General features: G+C 35.7%; 2 protein-coding genes and 1 long non-coding RNA gene across 11 annotated transcripts in view; 1 reads left to right on the plus strand and 2 right to left on the minus strand.

The window, feature by feature from the left end:
• The window catches only part of LOC123749201 (uncharacterized), a 23,553-nt gene extending 18,549 nt beyond the window's left edge, over nucleotides 1-5,004 (plus strand). For all 6 annotated transcript variants that reach the window (XM_069331376.1, XM_069331375.1, XM_069331371.1 and 3 more), the window contains one exon: nucleotides 3,588-5,004. The gene's annotated coding sequence lies outside the window, so the exon portion shown is untranslated. The remainder of the gene's footprint in view (nucleotides 1-3,587) is intronic.
• On the minus strand, nucleotides 5,004-7,033 carry LOC138368656 (uncharacterized). Its single transcript, XR_011229635.1, has 3 exons — nucleotides 6,924-7,033; nucleotides 6,545-6,633; nucleotides 5,004-5,829 (listed from the first exon to the last, which is right to left on the minus strand). It is a non-coding gene; the product is annotated as an uncharacterized lncRNA (long non-coding RNA).
• A 1,655-nt stretch (nucleotides 7,034-8,688) lies between these two features.
• The window catches only part of LOC138368657 (uncharacterized), a 9,393-nt gene continuing 5,581 nt past the window's right edge, over nucleotides 8,689-12,500 (minus strand). For 3 of the 4 annotated variants that reach the window (XM_069331380.1, XM_069331378.1, XM_069331381.1), the window contains 6 exons: nucleotides 12,374-12,500; nucleotides 11,609-11,844; nucleotides 10,789-10,967; nucleotides 10,445-10,538; nucleotides 8,973-9,310; nucleotides 8,689-8,806 (listed from right to left, as the gene is read on the minus strand). The exon at nucleotides 12,374-12,500 is cut by the window's right edge and continues 68 nt beyond it. In XM_069331380.1, coding sequence (XP_069187481.1) covers nucleotides 11,663-11,844; nucleotides 12,374-12,500 — 309 coding nt within the window. In that variant the 3' untranslated portion in view covers nucleotides 8,689-8,806; nucleotides 8,973-9,310; nucleotides 10,445-10,538; nucleotides 10,789-10,967; nucleotides 11,609-11,662. The remainder of the gene's footprint in view (nucleotides 8,807-8,972; nucleotides 9,311-10,444; nucleotides 10,539-10,788; nucleotides 10,968-11,608; nucleotides 11,845-12,373) is intronic. The other variant, XM_069331379.1, reaches the window with a different exon arrangement.

Below are 12,500 nucleotides of genomic sequence, written 5' to 3' on the forward strand. Positions count from 1 at the left end.
AAATTAGAGAAAATATATTAATTCAGTAAAACTTGGCTTATTAGGCAAATCGGGCCTCGCATAGTAGGCTGAGAAGTGAGTTCTGGCTACTAGGTACGACATATATATATATATATATATATATATATATATATATATATATATATATATATATATATATATATATATATATATATAATATATATAATTTTTTATTAAACCTAAAAGGGGTACCACCTCTTGTGCAAGTGTAGGGACACAGCCACGGAGAAGAAAATAAAGAGTACTCAGAGAAGACCTTGTGGATCCTCACTGAACACTTTCATCTTGTCTACCACCCTATTCTTTTAGTATGTGTGTAACTTTATTTTAATATTTCATTACACAAAAAGGGTTACAACATTGGTTACATGCTTTGTATGTAACTACTCATCTACTCAGGCTACTCATCACAGGTTCTAGAGTTCCTCCAGCTCTTCAGATGGCAGGCTGGAGCCATGGATGCAGTGAGCATTTCCTCTCTGGATCGCCACACTAAGGCGCTGAAAGTGGAGCAATGGGTCAAAATTGTAGTGGTGATCAAGATCTCTAGATTAAGAGGCCAATACTGTCACCATGGTGACACTGTTGGGCAGCGCCACTCATCCTGTGACTGGACTCACCAATACTGTCCATCCCAATACTGTCACTATGAATATAGTGACAGTATTGGGCAGTGCCACTCATCATGTGAGTGGACACACCACCATAGGAGCTTGCCAATAGGAAGCAAACCCTTCATCGTTCATCCTGTCACTTGTACCCAGACACAGCTGGGACTTTCTTAACTATCTCAAGTGAACAGCTTTGCAAACAAAAAAATTAACATTCGTCAACCTTTAAAATTGTACGTTATCTTGCGGGTGCAAAATGGGGAAATATTTTAAGAACAGTATGTATATGTGACAACCACATTTGTCCTGATAATTTTTTTCAAGCTGGAGTTTAAAAGTTCTTGAGAATTTTAGCATTTACGATTTCTTTGGGTAGGCGGTTTCAATGGGGTTCTTAACCCTATGTATTCAAAAGCATCTGCTGTTACTCCTACATTGTGGCTTGTTGAGCTTGAAACCTTTGCTCTTTGTTCGTGTTACATCTGACCTTTTGAAGAAATTGAATGAATCAATATCCTCCAAATTGTTCAGTATTTTAAAGGTTTCGCTCTATTACTCTCTCATTTGCATATCTCTAAGCATATAGATTAGATTGATTTAGATTAGATTTTCAATTCAGGTAAAGGTACATACATTGCAGATGAGTTACAAAGGGAAAGACAAGGGCTAGCGTTCACTAGCTCTATTGGAATAGAAACATCTGCAAGACAAGTGTTGGCAAAAATTCAGATAGCTAAGGGGACAGAGCCCGGCCTGCGGCTCACAAAGACCCCCAGGGTAAGGCTGAAGAACTAATACACAAGTTGAGTGATGCAGCATCATCCTCCTCCCTCCCTGCATAAGTAAGTAGGGAACAGCTCCTCCGACAAAATGACAGAAGGATTAGGATAACAAGAGCACAATCTAGTGATGACGAATATGAGGAACCAATCACAGCCCAGGAAGTAAAGGGGGCTATGAAAAGGATAAAATTACAGCACCTGGTGAGGATGGCATCACCTACGACATACTCAATGCACTGGTGAAGTGTCTGGGAACTCAATACTCCACCTGTTTAACAAGTCATTCCTAAGTGGAGTGTTGCCCACACAATGGAAACATGCAATATTTGTTCCCATACAGAAACCCAATGACCCTGGCAATTACAGACCTATCAGTCTCATGTCATGCACTTGCAACATGTTCGAAAGGATCATCCGAAACCGACTATTGCACAAAATACGTAGGTTAGGGGATGTGGGTCAATGGATTTGTAAAAGGACGGAGCACAGCAAATTGTATAGTTAATTATCTGCCTAATGACACAGCTAAGTACTCCCAATAAACTCTCTCCTTGGGGCAAATATTTTAAATTTAAAATACAATACCTAAAGCCACTAATACGCATAGCGTTTCGGCCAAATATATACGAAGTAAAACCCAAACAAAAACCTATTACAGCAGAGTAGGACCCATAAAAGATGAGACTAACAATGTTAAGTTGCACAATAAAAGGGCAGCAAACACACTGAATGAATACTTTACATCAGTGTTCACACTAGAAAGCTTGAATGACATCCCATCACCCACACAAATGTTTGTCGGAGGTAAAGAGAATGAATTAAGGGAAATACCAATTACACTCTACACAATCAGGAAGAGCATTGACAAACTAAAAGACTCAAAAGCCCAAAGTGTGAATGTATTTCAGCCCCAAGTCGTAAAGGAACTGAACTGGCAAATTCACTATGTTTGTCAGTGAAACTCCTTTTCAGAAAATCCCTGGACCATGGAATAGTTGAAGGTGTTTATAAATCTTGTTTATCTGTATCTTTGGTACCCAGTCTCCCAATCTTTATGTACCCATTCTGAACATCTTTACCATTGTGATCATTGCTGTCTTATATGTGCTGTCAATCTGCTATATGGTGTCTATTAATCTTGTTTAAATTACTAATCAAGCTGTCAATGTAATCAATCAGAGCTTTAATATAACAATGTGCTTTAATATACTTACTTATCTCTCATCTCATTTTTCTCTTGTATTGTATCTTTATCATTTATCAATTCTGATTGAAATTACCTACTTAAAATTATCTGCTAGATTAAGGACCTGCCCGAAACGCTGCGCGTACTAGTGGCTTTACAAGAATGTAAATACTGTACTATCCAATGTATTCTCACAAACCCAATGTACCTTCTTGTATATATATAAATAAATAAATAAATAAATAAATAAGGTGATAATGAGACCTTACTAAGTTATCTAAATGAACTTCAAAAATGGTCAGATGACTGACAAATGCATTTTAATGTCGATAAATGCTAGCCCTTACATGTGGGCCACAACAATCCACTTCAGAACTACCAAATTGACAGCACTACCTCACAACAGATAGATGAAGGAAAAGGCGTTTGAGTCAGAATGCATCATTTCGCCTTCTCGCCATGCCCTGTGGCTGGGGGGATTGGTGCCCTGAAGCTACATCAACACCCTTATACCCCCCCGAAGTGGCAAAGGGAGTTAGGGGACAATAATATTGCTCAACAAGTGGAAGAGGTAATTAAAAAAAAATCATACCAGTGCTTCATCTCTCGTATCAGGAATGGATGAGGGCCACTACGGTGTAACAACACTGCAGACCAGGCATGACAGGGCGGATCTCATAGAAACCCATAAAATACTAAATTTGTTGGATGTCAATCCGGACAGTTTTTTCAAAATGTCAGACGTAACACGAATGAGGAGCAACGGGTTCAAGCTCAAGAAACCACAATGTAGGACAGAAAACCAAAGATGCTTTCACCCATAGGGTTGTAAACCCGTGGAATCGCCTACCCGCACATGGCATAACTCTGCGTGGTATTAAAATGCTGTAGCGAGTAATCCTTATACTCGCTCCAGTATCTCATTATCTTAATAGCATAACTAATTAGCACTAATTACAGAAGCTACAATCCTTTCCCCAATTACAGGTAATACTCTTCTCAGCTTGTTGGAGGGAGCTGAGGTGTAATCACCATATAAGCAAGCGATATGAGGAATGGAGGACAGTACAATTCCCCATTCAACAATGTAGCACTCGGCGTGTACAGTTCTAATCGACCCAAGACGCTACAGCTTCGACACAGAGCAGACAGCAGACTACGACCGCATCGAGCCGCCACGCTCTCGCTCCCCGAGTTCAGACACTCACAATTTGCCATTAGCCATTATCTTAATTATTGTACATGTGCTTGGGGTTCTACTACCCAAAATCATGCATGTCCCCTAATTATGCCATACAAATCTGCTATTAGAACTTTTACCTGAATAAACATTTAATATTCTTTATGTAAAGTAGTACTGTTAATTTAGTACTTGTGACGTGGATTGTTATGGCCCATATACAAGATCTTGCATTTAATTATAATTTACATTATAATTTGATGATGTGGTTTGTAATATTTTCATCTATGTTATTGGTATATATGACAAAACCTCATATAAATCAGGTAGGTAGGTAGGTGTGTGGCAGTCCGTCTAATTACCCAAAGCTTCTTAGTACAGTATACGTAAGTAATGAAACACTACGATATATTTACTCACTATATTGTTGGTGCTGAATGTAGAACATCATGAAAAAAAAACTTATTTTTACTCTAAACTAACATAATTTTATAGCAAAATTGGAATCATCTAATTACCCAAAGCCACAACATTCTCTCTTTAGCGCATTTATTATGCACCCTATACCCATCTTGTGAGCCGAAGTGGAAAGAGATACAGAGGCTTATTTATTGTCATGTTCCTGCATGCCAATGTGAGAAGGAATCCACAACATTTTTATATTTACCCTCTTGCTAAGTATTCTTATATATCTATGTCTAGCTTCCAAGACAAGCACGTTATTACATGATTGCAAACTGTTTATTGCTCGTAGTGAAGAAAGGGAGTCAGAAATAATTAAGCTGTCTACTTCAGTGTTGTCAATGATTTCGAGTGCTACCAGGCTTAGAATGTAGACTTCCTGTGTTGAACTGCGAGTTAAGTTTCGTATAATTTTGTTATAAAATATGATTATTTCAGAGTAAAAATGTGTATTTCCATGTTATACATTCAGTACCAACATTATAGTGAGTAAATATATCATATTTCTTCATTACTTACGTAATGCTAGGAAGCATCATCTCAAATGAAGTAGTTTCCTGAACCTACTGGGCCGTCATATCTACACTTGAAACTTTGTACGGAGTCTGCCTCCACAACATCACTTCCTGATGCATTCCATTTGTCAACTACTGATACTAAAAAAGTTTTCCGTATCTCATTTGGGCACTCATTTTTCATGTTTACCTTTTTTTTTTTTTTTTGTGTGTGTTTTTTGAAGGAAAGCAAAGAAATTGCACATAACTACAACTACAATTTATTTAATAAGCATTTCTAAACTAAACAAAACTTTGAGGGTAATTAATAAAAATAAAAACAAATTTGAAAACAAATCTTTCTTGAGCAACATAGGGATGCAAAATTAACATGACGATGATTTGGGCAAAGAACATTTGCCCAACCCAGGGGTAGAGAATACTTGTTATTTTCTCTTTGCTTTGCTACTTAAAGCTACTCAAATCAAAGGGAAGAGTGTTTCTTCCATTTCTTCGTTGTCAGTCTGTGACTCAATACTGACTACACTGTTGTCACTGTCGGTCTCGGAATCCTCGGAATCTTGACTGTCTGTTTGAAATTTGTTGTACTCTACTTCCCTGTCTTCAGAAAACAGGTTAGTTGCCTCAATTAGTTTAATTTGATATAATTGTTTCATATTTAGCAAGAGGGCCATAAGTCCACTGGTTAAATGCTGGAATGATGACTTCTTTATTGAGTATTTACCTGGTTCCTGTAAAACAAACACACATCATTATTTCAGGTAATTTTTTAAATTAAATGTTTGTTTTCCTAACAAGTGTTTCATTTAAACTTTAACCAGTAAAAGTGATAATGAAAATATATTACAATTTGTGTCTACAAAATGCTTTTACTAATTTTACTTAGCCACACAAACAACAATGATTAAGCTACCTGTTAAAATAATTACCAAGTAGCTATAATGCAATAACATTTATTTCAGTGGAGTAATTAAGTTAATATTGTCTTCATTGTAGACCGCTATCAGTTCCCTCAACTTTTTCTTGTCTGCTTCAATCTTTGCACGGTATCGTGATCTCATTTTGCTTGAAACTGAAAGAAACACTTTGTTACTAGTAAATAAGATTATAGTTGATAAATTTGTTTTGTATATACTTAGTAGTGAATACCTACACAAAAGTAGCAGAACACACTACATAAATATTTGCCAACCACTTTTTTTTTAACAAGCTTAGGTATACACAGCAATGTGCTGCTATCCTATTATGTATGAAAGACCACAGTGTAGATCAAAAACCTCACAGGACAGCCAGTCATACATGGAATCTGGAGAGAATATGAAATGTAAGGCTGATCTATTAGCCTCCACTAACAAAATCGGGGTACAGCACAAGAATATCTTCCAATATTCCTGAGTGTATGAAGTAATAACAAAACTCAAAGTACATCATACCATTTGTTCTGAAGTCATTGATAACAGGGCAATCACATATATAGTGATAGACAGTATGTCCTAGCTTTTGTTCACATAGTTTACAACTGGAATGATTTCCATTGGACAGATTCATTACCTGCAGGCACCTGCCATAGATATTGATATCTCAACTTAATTTTGACAATTACCTATAATTACATAGGACAACACCTAAGTGAGATGGTATCCATACAAATCTACCTGAGAAATAAATGACATTAGATGTGTTTAGATAAAAAAAAAAAGTCATTGTTTTCTTGAAGTATTTTACAAACACTAAAAGATTTCTGTTTGTTTTATCAGTCCCTAACTTATACATAAGCTTTAACATACCTGCTACACCGGATATTTGGGATTTCTTGGTTCTAATTGAGTCACATACTAACTCTATCCCCTTTTGAACATCATTTTGAGAAACTGATCTGTTGAGAATAGAGGATACTGTTTGCTATAATGTTTACTAAATTCAAACATGTAAAGTCCCTGATTAATTAAAAAAAAATTTAACTTAAATTTTTAGGCAATGGTCACAATGGCATTTTATGATGGCTGACAATTACTGTACAAGAACTAAACAATTAAAATAATAAAGAAATGTTTTGGCAATTTTATGATTTATGGTACTGCATTGATTTTACAGTACAATAACCTTGTTAAAATATATAAGAGTATTTCAAAACAGTGTTTCTTACTATATATTTTACAAGCAAACCTTTTATTTAAACTCTGGGCTAAGTTGGTTAACTCTGCAATCCAGATGAGAAGTTGTTTTTCATCAAGAGATAAGTCAGGCTAACTCCTTTCTTATTAACTCTGCAGCTTCTTTTGCCTATCAACAGGAGGAAAAACTGCCCTGTTAGTATAATAAATGTTGCAATTTTTATTTAATATTTGATATTACAAAAAAAAAAACAATCCTTACCAGCCTAACTGCTGATGAAGGCTGTTTAATGGCAGTAAATGTTATTTTTATTTTTATTTTTGAATGTTTTTTTTATCCTGTGCACTTATATTAGTGATTCATGATCATTGTTGCATATATTCAATGAATAAAGCAAATTACTTGCCTTACAAAATTTTGAAGCTAGAACACGAGCTAAAGAGTCATGTTTACGTTGGTTCCAAAAAAATGAAGATTCACTAAGTTCTTCTTCACGCTCTGAAATAAAGGAACAAAAAATAACTCCCTTCAATGAATATGTAAAATGAAAATAATTCACTTTTATGCAGGCAATGAGTCACAATAACGTGGCTAAAGTATGTAGACCAGACCACTCGCTAGAAGGTGAAGGGATGACGACGTTTCGGTCCATCCTGGACCATTCTCAAGTCAATTGTGATGAGGAAGTAGAGACAGGCAATAAATAGGCAAGAGAGAGCTGAGGAGGAAAGTAAGGTGTATTTTAGGGGATAGTAATAATAATAAGAGCTGCAGAGGGCCTATTGGCCCATACGAGGCAGCTCCTATTATAACCACCAAATGAGGAGGAGATAGGAATAAGAAGACGATAGCAAGGGAGCGTAGGAGAAGACAATGAACAGAAAAAAGGGAGAAGAGAGAAGAAAGGAAGAGAAAGAAAGATAGATAAATGGAAGGGGTAGGCTTATGTTAGGTCACGTTTGTTAGAAAGATTACAGCATTTGAGTATATACTGTGAAAGGGAAGAGTCCACAGCAACAAAGCCAGGACTCAAGTTCATGTTAGGTACATTGTGTATTAGAGCCGATTCAACAAGACGGCGTCTGTGGAGAGTAGAGGCAGGAAAGATTATTTTGGAGGAAGACCAATCTATGGGATGATTAGAATCCCTCACATGGCAGAAGGGAAGCATTGTTAGTGTCTGCAGACTTAACACTTCTCTTGTGTTCTTTAAGTCTGTCATTCAGTGTACAGCCAGTTTCGCCAAAGTATTGTACAAGATGAACAGGAAATAGAGTAGACACCAGCAGCAGGAGCATTTTTTTTTTTTTTTTTTTTTTTTTTTTTTTTTGAGGAGCACTATGAACTAGATTGCTACGAAGTGTGTTAGTTTGTTGGCGTGTTAGTTAGTTCTTATTCCTATCTCCTTCTTATTCAGTGGTTATAATAGCAGCTGTCTCGTATGGGCCAATAGGCCATCTGTAGCTCTTATTATTATTACTATCCCCTAAAATACACCTTACTTTGCTCCTCAGCTCTCTCTAGCCTATTTATTGCCTGTCTACTTCCTCATCACAATCAACTTTAGAATGGTCCAGGACGGACTGAAACATCGTCATCCCTTCACCTTCTAGTGTGTGGTCTGGTCAACATTCACTTTTATACTATCTATAATTTACTTGCTATATTAATCAAATCCAATTCATATACACAAAGTTGTAGGGTGACACCAGGTGTTGCTAGTTACTGAAGTCATCTTCATTATACATAATAAATATCACTAACAAGTTTTAATAGATTATACCTTCCTCATTGTAACAATGCACTATAAACTAACTGGCTTTCAACATGTTTTTGGTGGTACTGTTGTACCGCGACATATAGCTGAAAATTTGCTCGGTTTCTTCACCTGTGGTCAAACCACTACCGTGCTGCCAGCGTCCTCCATACAAGACCTATAATTAAGATGTAACACACTGTAAAATAATTACAAGGAAAGAATATTAGTCGATTGCTCAAAAATTTAATTATGACTAAATACTTTATTCTGATTAATAGCTTTTTAACCCTAAAATAACGTTACATTTATACCCGTTATTTTGACAAATGATAATTATTTACCTGGCAATACCATGCATGTGCTTTTGCATGCAAAACACCTAGGAACGGCTTTGTCTCCAGTAGGGTGAATTTTTTATTTTTTTCTTGAATTTTCAGGGCCCATGGCCAGTACTGTACTGGCATATGATGTCCTGGCAGATGTACTTGGCACTTTTGAAGTAATTTATATGGAGATAGTGTGCATAGCCAAAAACCTCACCACGAGTCATATTGCACATTTTGAGAATTGCACCATGCCGGCATGATGCAAGGCTTATGCCAGTCTGGTCCAGGGATTTGTGTGTATATGGTTCGTTTCGCGCCGCTTTCCACAACGAGACACCACAATTTTGGCTGTTCTGCAAATCAAATATAAATGATATATATTATATATATATATATCATATATATTATATATTTATATATATATATATATATATATGTCGTACCTAGTAGCCAGAACGCACTTCTCTGCCTACTATGCAAGGCCCGATTTGCCTAATAAGCCAAGTTTTCCTGAATTAATATATTTTCTCTAATTTTTTTCTTATGAAATGATAAACCTACCCATTTCATAATGTATGAGGTAAATTTTTTTTTATTGGAGTTAAAATTAACGTAGATATATGACCGAACCTAACCAACCCTACCTAACCTAACCTAACCTATCTTTATAGGTTAGGTTAGGTTAGGTAGCCGAAAAAGTTAGGTTAGGTTAGGTTAGGTAGGTTAGGTAGTCGAAAAACAATTTATTCCTGAAAACTTGGCTTATTAGGCAAATCGGGCCTTGCATAGTAGGCTGAGAAGTGCGTTCTGGCTACTAGGTACGACATATATATATATATATATATATATATATATATTATATATATATATATTATATATATATATATTATATAAATACAGTACTGTATATATAAAATATATAATAAATAATGAAAAGAACCTAACCTGATGGGTTATATAAAAGTGATATAGACCAACAGAAATATAGCATCATAATCAATATGGCTTCAGACCCCAAAAATCACCATTTATATGGTGCATGTAGCTCTTGACAAACGTTGAGTACTCTATGTTTTATTGGTTGACTTGCCTGTGGGTTAAAAAAACCTAACTACTTGTTATAATATATATATTAACTCTGTAAACTGTAAGACATCATGACTGTCTTTTCCCAATGGTGTAGTGGGTTAAGACACTCGCCTGGCGTTTCGCGAGCGCTTTGTCCTGGGTTTGTATCCTGGCCTTGGAAGATTTACTGGGCATCAACCCTTAACTATGCCCCCCCCCCCCTGTTTACCCAACAGTAAAATGGGTACCTGGTTGTTAATGGATTTGGTGGGGTCATATTCTGGGGAACATAGGATTAACGACTTGCTTGAAACACTATGCGTGCTAGTGGCTGTACAAGAATGTAAAAAGTCTTGTATATATAAATAAAAATATAAAATCTATGTACAGTTTACAAAGTCTGTACACATAATATTTACCTTTGTTTTTAAGCTCTCTATATGGTTAAGGTGATTAGCCACATCATTGTCAGCAGCAAAGACACTCTCTGAGTAATATGATTCCCTCAATCCTCTGAAAGAAACAAAATGACAGTATTTACATTGATTTGTTTTCAATTTTGATGATTGTGTAAATATATATTACTTAATGTTGTAATACATGAATAACGCTATTATGTATTGCATGTAAGAATTTTTCAGATACTGATATATTTACATAACGAATAATGTATTGTGATATATAAGTTGCCCTAATAGAAATGTATTAATTGTTGAAAAATAAAAATTTATCTTACAAAAGGAAAATTATTTAAGAACTGTACCTTCCAACTTTTTCATATCGGAATAACTTTTTGTTGCCATCAATATGTATGGCAAATGGGTTAGTATGACAAGCAGGGCACACGTTCTTATTGTAGCTTTGGACATTTGCAAGTTCATACTGCATAAATCTCCACTCCTGGAATGTTCTTTTAGCAGCTTCAAAGTTGATGCAACCATCCTGAAATATATACTGAATATAGAATTTGCATGGATTAGCCCCATATATTGGGGGAGTGGGTAGCACAAGTTATAGTGCAAGATTGAACAACTACGTTCCCAGCCTAGTACTGGGAACCTTGTTCCCAGCGTAGTGCTGGGAACCTAGTTCCCAGCACTAGGCCCAGATGTGGCTAAGCCATGCAAGTTGCATGAGTTAGCCATATATATTGGGGGAGTGGGTAGCACAAGTAACAGTGCAAGTTTGAAGAACTACGTAGGAAACTATAAGGATGAAATTAATGCTTTTTAGTTTTACTTTTGAATAATGTTTTGAACAGCTGGACAGCTTTTAATTCAATAAAGAGTTTACCAATTAGGAGCAATAACCAATTACTTTATTTGCATAAAGAGTTTGCACAGATTTAGTTTGACTCGGGGGATATCAGAGAGATATTGATTTCTGGTGTGGTGATTATGGGATCCTTTACATCTATCAAGGAAGAGTTTCAGATCAGGATGTGCATTTAGGAACAAGGTTTTGTACATGTAAGTGGCACAAGAGAATGTGTGGAGTGGGTTCATATTTTTATGTATTATTATATATACAGTTTAATGTATACAGGTACTTACATTACATATATAAAATTAATAAATACTTACTCTTCCATTACGAGAGCCAAGCGCTTGGAGCGCTATTAACAAGGATTTCATTGATTAACCTGGACTGTTCCTTTTAAGGAAATGCCAGTTGTTCAGGAGTTTGGTGCTGAAGAATGTGTTACTTTTCCTGGCTGATGAGCAGAAGTATCCACCATCATACAACATCTTAGCATGTGCAGGAAGGCTGTATCCACACTCTTGACACTCAAATATGGGCAGATAAAGGTCATACCTGCCTAGAAAGCTTAGTTTTAGTATTCCTAAAATAAAGCAGCTTATTTTGAATCTTATGTAAAACTCATATCCATCACTGAATGGATATGTTTGTGTCTCAAAGATTGAAGTCCACATGCTTGGGTATGGGTATCGTCACTAGAACTTCAGTGATGCTACTATATTCAGTGATGCAAATACTCATAGACTTATGTGTTCAAACTTAATATTAAATCAAATATACCTGAGAGCATTATGAAAGTACACATGATGTCAGAACTCTTTATGTTAAGGTTACAGTCTTTACAGTTACAGGAAATTTTTGGCACAGGAACTGCCACAACAGGTTCTGAATAAGAAAATAATAATAAACTTAGCAGATTGCATATTTAAATAATATTCAGTAAGTCAAATGCCATAAAAATTGAATTGCTTATTGAGTAAAAAATTTATTTATTTTTTTCTTTCAATATTTTGGTACATGTACTTATATTGTAATAGCTTGGTAAAAAGAAAAGTTTTCATATGTAAAGAATTTTTTGGTTTACATACGCCAGTCAGTAAATGTCCCATTAAGGTCAACAGTCACAGTTGGTGGCAATGCTTCATAATATCCACTGGCCCAGGAAAACCTATCATGGAATGGGTTTAAAAAATGTTTTTTCATATCACAGTGGTA

Source organism: Procambarus clarkii, chromosome 25 (genome assembly GCF_040958095.1).
Source record: "Procambarus clarkii isolate CNS0578487 chromosome 25, FALCON_Pclarkii_2.0, whole genome shotgun sequence".
NCBI lineage: Eukaryota > Metazoa > Arthropoda > Malacostraca > Decapoda > Cambaridae > Procambarus > Procambarus clarkii.